The sequence below is a fragment of the Nesoenas mayeri genome, assembly GCF_963082525.1.
Source record: "Nesoenas mayeri genome assembly, chromosome: 17".
NCBI lineage: Eukaryota > Metazoa > Chordata > Aves > Columbiformes > Columbidae > Nesoenas > Nesoenas mayeri.
In genome coordinates, this window is record NC_137565.1 from 2,908,230 (window position 1) to 2,924,992 (window position 16,763).

The 16,763-nt window shown below is 42.4% G+C and overlaps 1 protein-coding gene across 1 annotated transcript in view; it reads right to left on the minus strand.

Moving 5' to 3' along the window:
• Positions 1–16,763, minus strand: part of TMEM132B (transmembrane protein 132B) — a gene marked incomplete at both ends in the record, with an annotated part of 212,651 nt that overhangs the window by 20,683 nt on the left and 175,205 nt on the right. Inside the window, one exon of the mRNA XM_080355208.1 lies at positions 13,406–13,549. Coding sequence (XP_080211334.1) covers positions 13,406–13,549 — 144 coding nt within the window. The remainder of the gene's footprint in view (positions 1–13,405; positions 13,550–16,763) is intronic.

Sequence of the window (16,763 nt, forward strand, 5' to 3'; positions counted from 1 at the left end):
CTTTTTCCACAGAGCTCTTCAGAAACCATGACCTATCAAAATCAATAGTTTTCTCTTGACTTTAAGTTAAAGGCAGAGATTGAGTTATCAGAAAAATCAGTGTAGAGCTACCTGACTCCCCCATCGCTCTCGTCAGGGCATCTCTGTTGCTCCAAAGCCCATACGACCTGGGTGGACTGAGCTGCTTTTTACACCAAATGAGATGCTGTTAAAATCCAGCTACAAACGGATGTTTTCCCTGTCTGTCAGTCTTTCTCCCATCTACAGGCACAGCGCATGGACTTGCATGAACTCTATCTAAATGCCAAGACAGATCTGTAAAGCTCTTCAGTTCCCCCACTGAACCAGGGCAAAGAAATAACCATTCCAAGTCATGCATGAACGAGAAGTGACAAAGCGCAGAGTGCTGCCATAAGTTTTCTGTTGTACTTTTGGATTTTTCTCTTTTGGTTTGTTTTTTAGCATCTTCCCTTAGGGCTGTGTAGATACAGAAAAACAAGCCACACTCAAAGAACATAAAAACCATGGGAACAAAACAAAAAAGGTTTCTTTCTTTTCCTAAAGTTAGACCAATTCACTTCATCCCAAGACATGTATATATAAAAGCTATGCATACCATAAAAGTATATCCCAAAGTCTGGAATCACAGAAAACAGATTAATCCATTTAGCTCTTTTACCAGCAGCTATGATTTCTCTTTCCTAACCAGAAACTCTAAAGGTGCATTATGGCTTTAAAGAGAAATATATTAAATCAGCAACATCAACACAAGATTAAATATATTAAATCAGCAACATCAACATAATCAGAAGAGGTTGCTTGTTTTGAGCATTTGTATTTCTTTATATTTCCAACATGTGCCTGATCACCCAGACATAGTCCCTAAAAACCTCTGGTATGGGCCTCAGGAACTCAGTTCATTCAAAGCCTCTGTCATCGATCCAGCGTAGAAGGATCCTGCTCTAGTTACACACACATAGTGCTACCGAATGCATGAGGATCTAGACAGTGTAAAAAAAAAAGACAATCATTCCAGATTGCATCTGAAAAGGAAACGATGTCCTTAAAAATGGTGCTTTGGTAAAATTCTTTAGAAAAAGGGTTGGGGAAAGACTGTGCTAAAAGTCCCTAGATATCATTAGATAACAACCCGAGAGGCACAGTCCAGATGTGAGGGATTCCCTGCACAAATGTGGAAGCTACTTTCACATGAAATTCAACGTTGATATCTTACTTTCATCTTACAGAATCACACACAGAATCACAGAATCAACTGGGTTGGAAAAGACCTCAGAGATCATCAAGTCCAACCCTTGGTCCAGCTCCAGTCCATTGACTAAATCATGGCACTAAGTGCCATGTCCAGTCTCAGTTTAGAAACCTCCTAGCTTGCTATAGCGACAAAACCCAAGTTAATGTGAAGCACAGATTTCATTTCTTAATTAATGCATAATTTTTCTTTTGTACTACTGTTCTCTGGAGACACTTCCTTCCCTGTCCATACAAATTAAATACAGCCAATGTGATCCAGACCTATCATTGCCACATTTCTGCCCAAGCAGAACACAAATCCTGCCCAACTAATACTGTGTCCCAGGCCTCCCTACCGCAGGGTAACAGGTTTTACACTCTATACACTGAAGGCTTTCTGGATGATTTTGTCTTTATTCTCTTTAAGAAATTCATGTTCTCTCTCTTCACTGATCTTTGGAGTTTTCTTAATACCGGCTGACATCACATGGATGGGGTTTTTTACAGTGTTCATGCTGCACATGCACTTTGGACTGTGTGATAGCAAACCTGTCATCTCCTCCTCTGTGCCTTCACTTCCAATTTCATCCTGAAATCTTCAAGTATTTTCTTGCATTGATCTCCTGCTTCTGTGGCAAAGGAGGGCTTAGGCAACTTTTGTTTGGGATTTTACCTACACCTGCTGCCAATAACCATACAGTTTTTCCTGTCCATTCACCTTATTCACGAATAGATTTTCTATTCTTCCCTTTCAGCTGTTTCCTTCAGCTGCTTTTTTTATTCAGCTCTTCTTTCATTTTTGCCCAAGAGAGTCTTTCCATCAAAATCCCTTTGGCCAGTGTGGCAGGTACCAGGGAGTATCATACAACCAGTTTCTGTTCTGTTTGCTCAAGGATAACACAAAAAAAGGACACAAGGGTTCTCACCACCAATGTGGTCCTTAGATATAAATACTCCGGACTTTCAAGGCTCATGAGTTTAAAGGAAATTATTTCTGCCTACCAATAATCTCACCTTTGTAGCGTGACATCCCCCTGCAGAAGGCACCTCTGAAGTCTGTCTGTGGCTACCAAAGCTATTAGATTCTGTTTACTCAAATAACTCTATTAAAGTCTCATGTTTTATGCAGGTCATAGATGTAGTCCTATTGATTTAACTTGAAAGAGCACCCTTTTTTTTTTGTATGTGGTAGTAAGTTGTTTGCTTTTCTACACTTTGCTGCTTTCCTTGTTGCCCAACAGGCCGGTCCCTGCAGCTGGGGTAGGTCACCAGTTTGCAGTGCAATCATGTTCAATGCAGGGTATTTGCGCTTATTGATTCAGTATTAAGGGCCATTCTCTGCCTTGCCAATCAATAATCCACTTCATTTCTAGCTATGCGCACATGGGAATTATTCTACAAAGATTTTATTCAAACTAGAACAACCAAACCACACTTGTGGTTCCCTGTGCTGCTGTCTAGAGAACACACTCGCACTGTGAGGTTTGCACGTCACACTTTACAGCACCCAAACGGCACCGCCAGAGGCTTCAGGAGCCATGGAAAAGGTTGGTACAAAGGGTCTATTTCTCTTGCTTTTCAGGATACCTTATATTTCTGTTGCTTGGTTCTTTCAGTCTCATCCTAGCCTTCTTTATTTAGAATCACCTTCATTTTCAAGTACCTCGGGCTTTTCCCTGAGCTTGCTGTGCTATTTCTGAATTCCCAGTGACAGACAGAAGAAGTAATTATTTGGAAGACAGGCAAAAGCCACCTTCAAAATCCCTTCAGTCTCACTACAAAGGATCTCTCCCCATCCTGACCCACGGACACTCGGACAACGCGAACAACCTCCTCAGAGCAGCCACGCTCCTCTACCAAACCATCTGTGTATTCTTCAAATGGGCCAATGCTGGAGGCATTTGCTTACAAGAATTAAGAAGATCGAAGTTGGCAATAATACATTTTTCCTCAGCAAAATCAGCTACACAAGATGAAAATATCAATAATAACATAAGGCGATCAAACAAGCCACATTGTCAGGTTTGCTAAGAACAGAAGGTCTTAGCAAATGGCTGTCTACTAGACTTAGACAACCATACTCACCAACAACATTGCAAAGAAACCAAACAAGCTCTATCTGAAATAGTTACGGTTGCACGGTATCCACAGAGGATACTGGGAAGCATCCATCCACTGTTGGTATTTGCTTTGTTAAACAAACAGCACAAACAAGATGCCTCGCGGCATCTCAGCTCTGCACTGTAACCGTGCTGGCTGGATCTTCCCATCTCCCCACGGTTAAGTGCAGTTGTTTGGGATCCAGCGGCACACCAGTGGTTATATTGCATAAAGAGACCTGGGCAGGAGGAGGGGGGCAGAGGAGACACGACAGTCTGCCCACAGAAAATACAGAACACAGCCCTCATCGCAGCCACTGTTTCCCTTCTACCCTTTCTTTGCTTCAGCGTTACTTTGTCCTCGCTTGCAGAGCTCAGGCCCTGATCTTCACTCAGTAGTTTTGCAAATATTTGCTCGGCATTTAAAGTGCACAAAATGTGCTTAAAAGCGCAGCAATGGAGGATTCACTCCAAGGAGGGATTTTCTCATTTTACACGGATAATCGCTCATGCTAAACCCACTGCAGGTTGGGCAAATCTAAAAGGCGACAGCTCCTGCGTGACAGGGACTATTTAAGTCTGTGGTTTTCCAGTATCGGTGTATTGAAACCTTTTATTTGTGGGGTGGCAATAAAAGATGAGGAGAGAAAAATCTCCCCTGGCAACATGTATTTTTGAAAGGCCCTTTCAAAGCAAACGTTCCAGCAGTGTGAAATACCTCAGCACATCGCGTTCCCCTCTTCTCCTTCCTTCCCTCCCTCCTATTCCCAGTATCAGAATAACACATTTCTTTGTGCCCCATCTTACGAAACCATTTCACATCACCTTCATGCACTTGGCTGGGGAAGCCCTCACAATCAAAGGTTATATCCTTTCGCTATCGGTACTTTCTGTTTCTCTGCAGCCAAGTGTTATCAGCTGGCCATACAGCATTCAGTTTGGGGGAAAAAAATAGTCATTGTATTCAGAAATACTGATTGCATCAAATGGCAACTAGATTGGAAGACAGTAATCATGCTGGGCTAGGCGATTAAAAACTCACTTGGAAAATTGGTGCTTGCTGAGCCTCTATAGAAAGAAATGAATTAAGAAGGAAAACAATAAGGAAGGGCATGCATTAATTTTGCTCTGCAGTGGATAACGTTGAGTGTAAGAGATCTAAGCAAAGCCTGTGTGTCTTAAGGATTTTCTCTTACATTTTTAGAAGAAAACCCAAGAGCCGTTTGCAAGGGGCTGCAAATTGAATGCAAATAGTAATCGCAGAAGCAGCAATTGGAAAACAGCAAATAAATAAAGCGTATAAATAGGAGATAGCATTTCCTGCTAGGAACTTATAATTTCTGACAATGCAGCTCACACGAAGCGCTGCCTCTCGCTGGCAGCCCCGCTGGGCAGCCTCCAGTCCCCGGGTAATGTCATTCCCTCCTCGCTGTGTTCGTACACTAACTCTATAAAGGATTTCCTCCGGAATGGCTATATTGTACCAAGCCCTCACAAAAACAACTCTCTACCTCTCTAGCAACTGAAGGAAGACTTGGATGTGAGAGGGAGCGTTCAGTGCAGTGACATTAGTTTAAACCAGACCTTAAGAATCCACAACACAAAACCAAATGCTAAATCCTGCCATTTTTCTTGACCCCAGAGCCACTGTTCCCACTGAATCCCACAGGCGCTCTCACTAGGGTGTGTAACACGGCTGGAAGAAAATCATCTTCCATTCCCTGCACTTCACACACATGGCACAAGAAATAGCACTTATAGCTTCACTTTGTTCTTTCATCCTTATTTAATGAGTTATCCAACTCATTAATCCAGTATTTTTTCTTTAAGGCTGGATTTTGCCCATTCCTCTCAAAATCCCAGATATCCCCAATCCTGATGTACCAAGGTACAGATCTGCCCAGCTACATGTTATTTTTCCTCTTGTTGCTGTTCCTATGAAGAAAATCAAAATAGTTTTCATTCTGATTTCTATGATGAGAATGCAAAAATATTAATAATTAAAAAGATAGCAAGGACAAAGATGCCTTCTACCACAGAGCAAAAAGGGAGCTGGTTACTCTCAATCCTAGGTGCTTTTTATGTCAGATAAATTAGCTGCACTTCAAAATGACGGTGGCGTGTCAGCCTCATCATCTCCATCCTCAACTCCAATTACATCTCGCAAGGGAATGCATTTCAGAACACATTATTAAAACACAGGTGTGGATAAGTTAAACCACAAAAACACACACTCTGGCTGCATTCAAAATCCAACAGTGACCACAGAGCCCGGGGAATGCACAGGTTTGGTTGCTGAGTTCTCTAGAAATAAAGCCTGTTTGTGGGCTGAAAGATTCAGCACCGTATGTACATTTTAACATAAATTTTGGTGCCCAAAACACCATTGCTTACTTAAACTGAGATGCTATGCCATCCAGAAAGCATCATTTGCTGCCTGGTCCCACTTCCCTCAACTATCACATCAGTGACGGGGCGGAAGATGAAGATTCTTCTCTCGTTCCATACTGACAGCGAATGGCTGTTTTAACTCGCACACGGAGCAGATTTTGCCCCCTGGAACACCCCTGTCACTCCAATGCCTTTCACACCGTCACACGACTTCAGCTGAGAGCACGGTTTGTCCCCAGGGCTTTAGATGACAATGGGAATCTCAATTAATTTGCCCAGCCATAATAAGAGGTTCAAGAGGTATAAAAGCTTCGGAATCCATGAGGTTCACGCATCTGCAATTAAAACATTTTAATGGCCAGCTGCATTAAGGTTTATATAGAGCAGAGTTAATTTCATATAGAAAAAGCCTCCAAATGTTTGTCATTTTCTCCTGACAACAGCTACTTATTGCTGCATTGCTTCTGCTGAGACTGGGCTGAGTTGTATCAAATATTCAGAGTTTATCCTGAGCAGTTCAGGCTAATGATTGTTTCCCAGGCCTGGGATGCATGCCCTTTGTGTTTCTGCTCTCGGAACAGCCAAATGCTAAGCCTAGAATTATTTTCTTGCTCTGAAGCAGCAGCTGGTCCCTTGGAAGACACCATAAGCATCTCTGCCGGAATCTGTGTAATTGCACATGTCGGCGCGCTCTGTTCCGAACGGCTCCTCTCCCAGACAAAACACTCTTTTCTCAAGCTGGCTTTGAAGCCTGTGTGTGTTTAAAAATAGCTTCGGAAAGATACACACATATATTTTGCTATAAACTGTGTACAAAGTGTACTGTGTACAGAATATTAGTTCTTCAATATGTGATTTTGCGAGATTGCCTCATTGGCATCATTATTGCTATACATGGAGCTGTTTTGTGTGCAAATACGATCCTAGGCCCGAAGTTTTAGTTGGCACAATTATGAAACAATATAGATTTCAACCTGTTGCTGTGTAACAAGAGTGTTTTTAAAGAGCGATCTTTAATGTGCAGTTAGCAGTTATGTTTCTCTTTTCTGATCATACTTTGTCTGGCTAGAAAACTAATTAGAAGAATCTGGTGACCTGAATGTCAGAACCTCTGATATTTCAACAAAAAGCAAAATCCTTAATTCAGCAGCTGACATATTTTGGAGAGATCTGCCACACTCTCCTGCCCGTCTCTTCTGACTCATAAAGATGAACTCTGGATGGGGAGAAAAGGGTGAGGTTTTTGGTCAAAATAACTAGAAATCCTAAGAAATTGTAATTTGTAAGTTGGGTGAATTGCAAGCAGCTCGGTTATTGCTCTACCTTAGGCACAGCTGTCTACAGATACAAGGGAGAACATGCACTGTCTGTAAATCCTGCTCATCACCGTGGCACAACCGAGACAGGGCAGCGGCTTCCCAGAGGTGTGAGTAAAGCAGAGCTACACCAGGGATACACCAGCGCTCCTCAGTCCATCCTCACCTCCTAAGGGCTCCTCCTGTTCAGCCCAGGAATGTTTCACTCTGCCCGGTCATTATTTCAGGGGCTTTGTAACGCGCTGATACTTCCCAGCAATGGATGGAGATGGAGCTGACAGTGACATGAGCTGATTTCATGGGGCTGACGATACGGGCACTAATCAGGTGAGGTTAAAAGGACAGCACGGACATGAAGATGGACTCAGCAGATTAAACGTTTGCACTTCACAAGCGCCCACCCATCCCCTGTTGTGGGGCAAGGCGCACTGGTTAAGCCTCCAGGGCTGTCAATCGTGAACCATTTGTCAGCGCTGAAGGGAAAAATCACTTAAAAAATAAGATCTAGTTCAAAATGTATTGTGTAATAAACCAACTGGCACCAAAGTAAATCCATCATATAAACCAGAGTGTTTCTCTGCTTGCAGAAAGAGGTTGGACTCCTGCAGTGAGCTAATTTCTGTGCAAGTGACCACAAAATAGAGCTCCTGTGTAATGTGCTGATAGGTACTCAAAAATATGATAGATGGAGCAAGAAGATTAGCTACACTTTATGTACAAGCACATTACATTCTTGATCACACACTTTAATGGCGAAGCAGCTGCAGAAGTTGCAAATTACAAGCTCCGGCTTTGTTTTCAGAGCTCCTGCATAAATAGTTGTATTTAACAACTCCAGGCAGGTGCTTCTTTCTGTAAATTGTCCGACGAGTGTGCTGTGAGTCTGCAGCAAGGAACTGGTCCCAAAAATTCAGTATCATCTACACTGGAGAACCGCAATATCCCTCCCTAATTTTTTGTCCCCAGGGTTCCTGTGGCATTCGCTGTCCTGGGGTCAGAGATCACTGTGTCCTGGGTTCTTGAACAAGATCCTCAGTTGCTCTTGGTCTGCTTTTTGTTTGGAAGAGGGAAGAATCTTCTTTGGATTCAATCTATTTCAGCTACTACCTTTCCTGCCTTTCTTATGCTATTTTTACCGCACGTTAGATAAAGCCTAGCTGGCTGCTGCTAAGAAAATTAGGTCTTCTATTGTTTTAACATTAATTACAGAGAGTTCAAGATAAGGTTTGTATTAGAAAAGTAGGGGGTAGGAATGGTTTGAATTTTACTTTCATTGTAATTAGACAGGAAATTATGAAAAGGTGAAAAATAATTCATTGAAGTGCTTTCCTCCAGCAAGTTAACAAGAAAAGTGCATCCTGGCACAGATGGAGTTCATGGTGTGTTCTTGAAGTACCATTGTTCTTAATGCATGTCCCTACGTGGGCAGAAATGGGCAGGATGAGGCCCCTCTGACTCCCTTCTGTTCAAGGGTTCTTTCTGTTACCAAAAAATGAGGCTAAATGGGTCCATGATGTAACCCCCTGGAAGCCATTTGAATTACTGCAGAGATTAATTTGAAGCATCAGTCAATTTCTGCATAACACGCAAAGGACATGAAAATATGACTAATGTACGAATGAATTAATTGGGCAGCTGTCTCCCGTTTGTACGCCATGGAGATAAACATTCGGACTAAGACACTGTCCTCGTTAGCATTTCCTCACTTGCCGCTGCTTTGTGAGTGGTGTTTCTGAGCACCACGTAACTACAATGTTTTCGGAATTTTTCTTCATATGAAACGACTACAGTTCAGACTTTTACAGACACTTCTACAAGGAGTGCGCGGACCTTGGTTGGGGGAAGATTGTAAAGACTGACTGTGGCAAAACCCCTCAGGTTAGACTTCCATCTGTAATAGAACCATCTTGGTGTTCCCTCCATCACTGATGTTGGTCCAACTTTATTTTCCTCTAACTATATTTCAAAGGCCAGTGGGGAGCAAGTGAAACCCAGTGTAACCGGCCAGCACTTGTACCTCCTGACAAGACGGGTGCACCAGGGAGGTCCTTGCCATGCTGCAAATCTTTTTCTTCAAGGATTTTTCCCCCCACCTGTGAAGACTGAGCCCCGCGGTTCAGCACACGCACACCAGGCCTACAGCTCCTTTCTCTCTCTTTGTATTGCCCATCAGCAAAATAGTTGAATAATATGTGCATAAATTCTATCAAATTCCCACCACTTCCTTTCTTTTCAACTGCACAACCTTATTTCACTGTGCTTTGCAGGAAAAGCGGGACACTGGGAGAGAAGTCCTTCAATTGAGTCCGTGGCAGAAGAGCATTGAAGTTAATGGGACTCTGGTGGAGATAAGGATTTTGTCCATTCAGGTCAATAGTAGCTTCGGAAGCTACACAAGCCAGGCTTGGAAAAAGATGTATTTTTTCTCCTTGTTTGCAGATAAGGAAGCAAAATTCCAAAGGGAATGAGTGATTTACCCACAGTCACTCAGGAAATCAGCAAGAGATATGGAAATTAATGCTAAGCAGCATTTCAGCGCCTTAATCATAAAGCCAATCTTTTCCCTCAAATGCCAACAGCATTAAGTGTTCCTTCTCAATACGGAATATACGTATGAGTTTCACTGGCTTACAGTCATGTTTTTATCTTTTAGAGAGTGGCCAGTTGAAGTTAAAATGGTTGGTCAGTATTTAACCTATGTCCAAATGTAGGGACCAGGGATTGTAGCTGAATTCAGCACGTTTACCTGTGAGATCCCTTGGAGGATCAAGTCACGTTCAGGTCAGAAAGCACAAGGTCAAAAAGTAATAAGTGTGTTTCTTTATATTTACCACTAATTAGGTAGGTTTTGAAAAATGTGAACTGAAATAGTCTCTTGCTGGGAAGCTATTAAACTGTTAAGCTTAGGGAATATATGGCTTAAAATACGAAAGATTCACATCTCTTGCCTACAAATAAATCACTTGTACATCATCTATCTATTTGCCCATCTCTAAGTAGTATTTTTATCAATGTGATATCCAGGTAGCTGCCCAGATAAGCACATTTTGTGTAAATACCTAATAGCCTGGGCCAAAGTCTGGTTTTGTTTAAACTAGCTTGTCTTAATTGTCTTCATTGTCTTAATTGAAAATAGTGGTGTCACAGCAGTGATCAAAGAATTGTCTCATTTATTGTCTATTAAATCATTAGTGTTAGTATTAGTATTAAATCATTTCACTATTAAGTGAAATAAAAGGTTAAGAATGCATCACTCTCTGTTCTGCCCAAAAGAATATTAATATCTTTCCAATTAGAAAGAAACAATAAAGGCAGAATTAATAGTGGAAAGACGCTTAAGATTAGGCAATTACATCCAAAATGCCTGACGACACTTATTAGAGGGTTTAGCAGTACGACCTATGGAGAAAAGGCAAAACAAATTTGGAAGCGAAGTCAATATTGACTTTACCGAAGGGGCTTGTAAAGGGAATAAGCATCTTCTGAAGAAATATAGGCACATAAACCCTGTACTAAATTTTAACGTAGCTAATTAATCGTTATGGATTCAATCTTGCAACCAATACATATATTTCCAGTTAAAAAATTATGCCTGAACAGCGTTCAGTCTGAGAGCACCTCAGTAATTTGTGACTGAAATCCATGATAAGGATGCTGCAATTTTCACAAAAATAACATTGCTCCCGTTTTAGATCAGCAGGACGAGGCAAAATGAACCGGAGAAGATCACATTCAGACCTGCTGGTTTTGTTCATTAAGTCGCTATAGCAGAGAGTCAAGTACCAGGCCTGGAAGGAATCCCAGAGGCATTCTCTTATGTCACTGATGTGATACCCAGATAATTTCACAGAGCAGTCAAATGAAGATCTGGTTTATACCTGACTTAGTCACTACCAATAAAAGAGGAGAATTATAGTACAAGTCTTGTAAAACCTGTGCAGAATTTTGGCTCTATCCAGACCACTGAAAGGAATGGAAGGACACTCAAACTGAAGGTACTTTGGGGCAAGTCTAATTCCACCTGGAAATACAACACATTTTGAAAAAGCAAGAAGGGAAGACAGTCAAAGGGCAAAAGCTTTCTTGAAGTGTATAAATCCACAGCTGGCAAGTGGAAATCTTGTCTCTGCTCACAGAGGGTCATGTCGAGCCTTATTTAGTTGGCAGGTTCAGTGAACCTTTTAAATTTGGGAACAGCTTCATGCCCAGATCTGACAGGATATGGACAACTGCTGATTGAACTGAATGGCCTTTAAAGAGGCAACATTTTGAAATGCAACCTCTCCCTAATGTCTGCAGATACTAATTTTATTAGTGGAAGAAGAATGGGAGTCCTTTTTCTGACCTTTTATTATCTGGTTCAGTCCAGTATTCTCTAACTACAGCAGGTACTAGAAATGCTTGTAACTCAATAGAAACAAAAGTCCACATACACCAGCTTTTAGACCTAGACCCGGTTTTCTGAAGTGCAAAGAAAATACAGAATCTCAGATGATATATAACTTGGTGCTCGAGTTGACAATAAGCACAATTCCTTGTGAACTGATAAATAATAGCCACTAATCAGATAAAAGCTGCATGGTACACAGAAAAAGAAATAGCAACGTTTATCAAGAGGGTCTGTTCCATTAGCAGTCTTTTCCCATCTGATATATAAAGGAAAATACAGAAGCCAGAGCACAGGTTAGAACCTCAAGAGAACTATTCCATTGCTGGCAGAGGCTCAACACCCAACAGCCACTTGCATGAAAAGTCCTTCGCAAAACGCTTTCAGCGAGTCGTTGTTATTCTATAACTAAACCCCAAGCTACCAGCTTCTCTGGGGATACAACTGCACACATGGCTCTCTCCAATAAATTGAATCTTGTTTAGGAGCGATTTGCCTTTGTGATAAATGGAGATAAAATGACAATCCTTTTTCTTAGTGCAAAAGGTTGGAAGCAAGTAGATGTTGCCTGACTTAAGGTTTCTGCCCAAACCCCTCCTGCCTCCCCGGCAGCTCCCGGGATCAACTGGAGGCATCTCTCACCTACCAAAAGGTCTCGGAAAATCCCCACCAACTGGGCAGCTGCTCTGTAAGCTCTTTAACTGCTAAGGAATCCCTTTGTCATTAGACCGAAAATGCAATTAAATTCTGTTTGTTTTACAGGATGTAATTTACTCCAAAAATTGGTAACAAGCGTATTCAGAGCTGTCAAAAACAAGAAGGTGAACTTCTTGCTCCAACATGTCATCTTCAGAATAAAGAGCTTGGCTGTGTGCAATTCTTTAGCCAGCTAAAGAACATACAAAATTATCTGACAAAGTAGGACCTTTGCAGTGTTATCTACAAAAAGGTTGTAATAATAGATTAAAAGTACACAGGTATAGGATGTGGGTTTCAACTGCAAGCTGAGAGACACTTAAACAAGTGCTCCGGTCTGGAATACAGTCCCACATGACACAATTGATCGCTAGAATACAAGGAGGAACTTGTTTCTTGAAAGCTGCAGAGTTTATAAAATCTACAGGTTACAGGATTACTATGTGGAAAAAGAATGGCTATACTACCCTGCTTATATAGCATTTATATAAGAGACAGCCGTTTCCTGAGATTGAGACAAAGGAACTATCTTTCTAGGACTACCCTAGAAATAATACAAAAAGCCCCCCACCCCTATACAGAATTAGTTGTAGTAAATCCTTATGTTCATTTAAAACAAGAAAAAAAACACACTCCAAACAAATAATAAAACAAATAAACCCATTAACGATATTCAAAAGTAACTCATCTATGCCTAAAAATAATAAAGAGCTAAAAGCTGAAAGCCACGCAATGGTGTCAAAAGTCATGCAGTCAATGTCTAGATGAAGTCACATTAATGCTATTTTCATCTAAATGTCAGGGAGGGAGAAGCAGTTCAACATATTATTAAACAAAAAGAAAAAGCAGCATGTAGGAAAGCTCGCTGCACTCTGTTACAACATCATTACTATTAAATAATGGATGCAGAAAAGCCACACAAGACCAGAGATCCCTGTGAGGGTGCTGACTTTTCCCAGGTGGGATATATAGCACAACACGTTTTCTCATCAGAACTGCCTGGCCAGCGAAGAACGATCAGGACTGGTCACTGTACATCCCCGGCTCTGCTGCACCGCACCGCACGGAACGCACCAGCACCAATGGCGCTTCAGGCTATGGAAACGTGCCGGCCCTGCGCAACTTCTGGAGACCCCGCTCCCCATCACCCACGGGAAACAACCCACCCCTGTGTGAAATCCTGAGTGTGAAATACGTCCCAATGCAGTGGTGATGGAGGGGAAAGGGGCGGAAACTCCGTTCGCCGCCTCCTGTGGGTGTCTTACCTTGATGACGTCTTCATCGGCTGATTTGCACTCGGTGGAGTCCGAAACATCAACCACGGACCCGTCCTCCTGCACAGCAACCACCTTGACTGGAACAGACACCGTTTTGCCCGTCAGAATGGCCGTGTTAAGGACCTCCGTGTCCTGTATGCACACACACAAACGAGGGGTGAGCATTAGAGAAGCAAAAAAGCCTGGGAACCATGCAGGTCAGAGTGGTGAACAGGGCAGAGGAGCGACCCTTCCCCGCATGCTCCCTTCGAGCTCCTGCACTCGGCCATTTCACAGCTTTCTAAGCCAGAAGTTGCATCTGAACCATAAAGTTCTGCTTTTGACAAACATCTGGATTTCCTCTTTTGGAGCCCATGTACAGGTTTGGCTGCTGTGGCGATGAAACCTGTAGCACAATTATGCGCGAAGGCAGATCTGCGGTTTGGCGGAACCACAGCACTCTTGGGGTTCGATCTCCAGAGGGTGTCAGCGACTCTTCCCACCCTTTTGCCCCAAATCATGGCAGGTCATTATCAAGCATTACAATAACTGCATTCCTCTCTTACTGTTCCAGCTCACAGCGTTGCGAGTTGACCCTTTTCAGGACATAAATACACGATGAGAAACACTATGCATGCAGCAGGGTAGTTAGTACAAACTAAGCAACACCATCCATAGGTTTTTTTTTTTTAATCTTTTCCCATCAAAAACCCACCTCGAGATGTTTTACCACATTTATCTCTAAATCCTGATGAATTCACAGTGCTGGCACTCTAATGACTCCATTAACTCAGCCTTCCTCTGTGTCTCCCCTATGGTTGCAGTTTGATTAATTACTCCAAATGAGCGCAGAGGTCCCCGCTTGGCGTAAGCAGGTACGTGGGCTGGAGGGGAACGGCCCCCCAAATAGCTCCAGGGTAGCTTGTTCTGCTTCTGACACATGTGGGGGGCAAAGAGGGATCTGTGCTTTTATAGAGACTTGGTTCAGCCTTCTCAAAGCGCCTGCAATAGGAAATACCGCTTTGAATCAATCCGCTTTTCATTTTTCAACTTCCATAAAACTAATTGCTTGCCAGTTGGGGGGGGTGGGGGGAAAAGTTGCTTCAAACTAATCTAACTTTAAATTCCATTATTAGAATTGGTGGAAGAAGAAATGGATTTTAGTGAAAATTTGCTGCTTGCATAGGGAGATATATTCACTATCATTCGCTTCTGTCTGCTAGCGAGATTGATAGAAAATAATGGGCATTGACCACAAGCTGAGGACAGCTGGAGAAGACCAATAAATACTTGCAACTAAGATGTATTATTAATCAATATTCGGAAACTTCTACAAAAAGCGCCCTGAATTAAATGAGTTGAAGTACTAATAACACAAGTGCCAACTAACTAATATAGTCCACTAGAGCTTTATGGGCAGTCACGCTCCAGAAAAGCATTTAAGCATCTACTTGAGTCCATTCTGTTCCGAACAGAACTATAAGTACGTGCTCAACTTGACACTTAGACTTCAATGTGATTTAAGCGTGGGTTTAAGTGTTGTCCCGAATAGAGATGTTTTCGGAATAATACCTCAGGAAATAAATACGATGTCTTTGTTCTGTTCTCTGAGAGGCATAAACCAGATGTTTTACATAGTAAATGACTGTCTAGTTTTTGTTTATGCTGAATGGGCTTATTTATAACCAGCTGCCATCCATGAGGGAGGGACGGTGGGGAAGAGACAAGTATGTGACAGAAGTGGAAGTGCGAAAGAACAACTCTAAAACCTTTACAAAGGCTGAGAGTGAACAACACTAAGAAGAAAATGCACTGCCAGGTGAAAGAAAACAATTAGATGCACCACAGGTGGAAAGACGTTGTATAACACAGCCAAAGAGGAACGGAGGGAGCTTCAGCCCCAAGTATGTCAGAGAAGAGGTAAGTAGATTTCACCAAACCAATGGCAAATATCCCATAAATCCTACGCCATCAACCCAATGTAAACATATGCCAGCTATATGATGAGGACATGGTTGTCCTGTGCCAACACGCTCCCACGAGGCAGTTTGCCAGCATGCCGTTTCTAAGCCATTTCTAAGCCATTTGCATTCCCTTCATAATCTCCCTGTGGAGATGAGCATGAGAGAAAAGCTCTTAGAAGAGACACCTCATGACCCCACTGTTTGCAGGTGCTCTGGAATCTGCTCATTCAGCTCGTGACACCAGCACCGTCCCGAACCTTCCCCCTTCCCAGGGCTAACGGTGCCCCCCATGCTCGTTAGCTAGTGCAGCTTCACAAATACTACACTTCACTGGTAAACAATTCTACTCTATAAATCAATATTTCAGATGCCTGATGCCTCGGTAAAGTGTTACACAAATATAATAGGCTGTGTAAAGACCTTTTTAAGAGCTGGCTATTTATAGACTGAAAAAATACATCACCTCTGAGGAAGAAATGTGAAGACAGAACTGAACTAATTGACTGTCCATTAGATTTATAAACAGACTATTTTTTTTAGCGCATCTTCAACAAGTAATAGCATTTCATCTAGACCCTGTGAGCCTTGTTGTATATTTCCACAGTAGGGTTTACTGCAGGAAAAAAAAGTGTTACTGAATTGAAGATACCTGTGCTGGTTATTACTAACAGCATCTGAGATGTAGAGGGGATAATACTGTCCTCCCATGGGGCACAGCATCCGTGAAACATCTGGAACAACCCCCAGGAGCCACCAGCACAAACCTGGAGCTGCCGCTACTGCAAGGTCCCAGGTGAAATCCTGGGAATCCCCTCCTGTTTCTGTTGTCAAGGGTTTCAGCTGCGAGATCTTGACCAAAATCTTCAATTCCAGCAGCCCAGGTGGAAGCTACACATTCATATTTCAGGCTCCATCCCTGAATAACAATGATGCGCGTGTTTATCTCCAGCTCCTTCGCTGTACCTGAATGCATTAGCACTTCAGCAGAGCTCTTCTTAATTACAACTGTAACCTGCTAATAGCGTTTCTTTGTTGTCTGAAGGAATCTACTTCTTATCCAGCCTATGCTACATTAAAATTTAATACAACATCAGGTCGCAACAGAACTAGGAAGCAAATGACAGCTGTTTAATTAAAACCTAAAGCTGATTAGATGGCACTACTGAGAGAAATACTCAAGAGGAAGAGCAGAAAACTACTGAAACTCAAGGCCAGGATAATGGCTTTATTTAAATATGAATAAACCCTGCACACAGCCACAGTAAATGTTTGACAACTCATTGCTTTGGACAAATAGGGGCAAATGTGAATGGGAGACGTGTCACAAGTGATGACAGAGCGGTGCCCACCGATGCTGTTCCACACCTGTGTGTCCAGCAGCAGGAATTGCTGAGGAACGACTG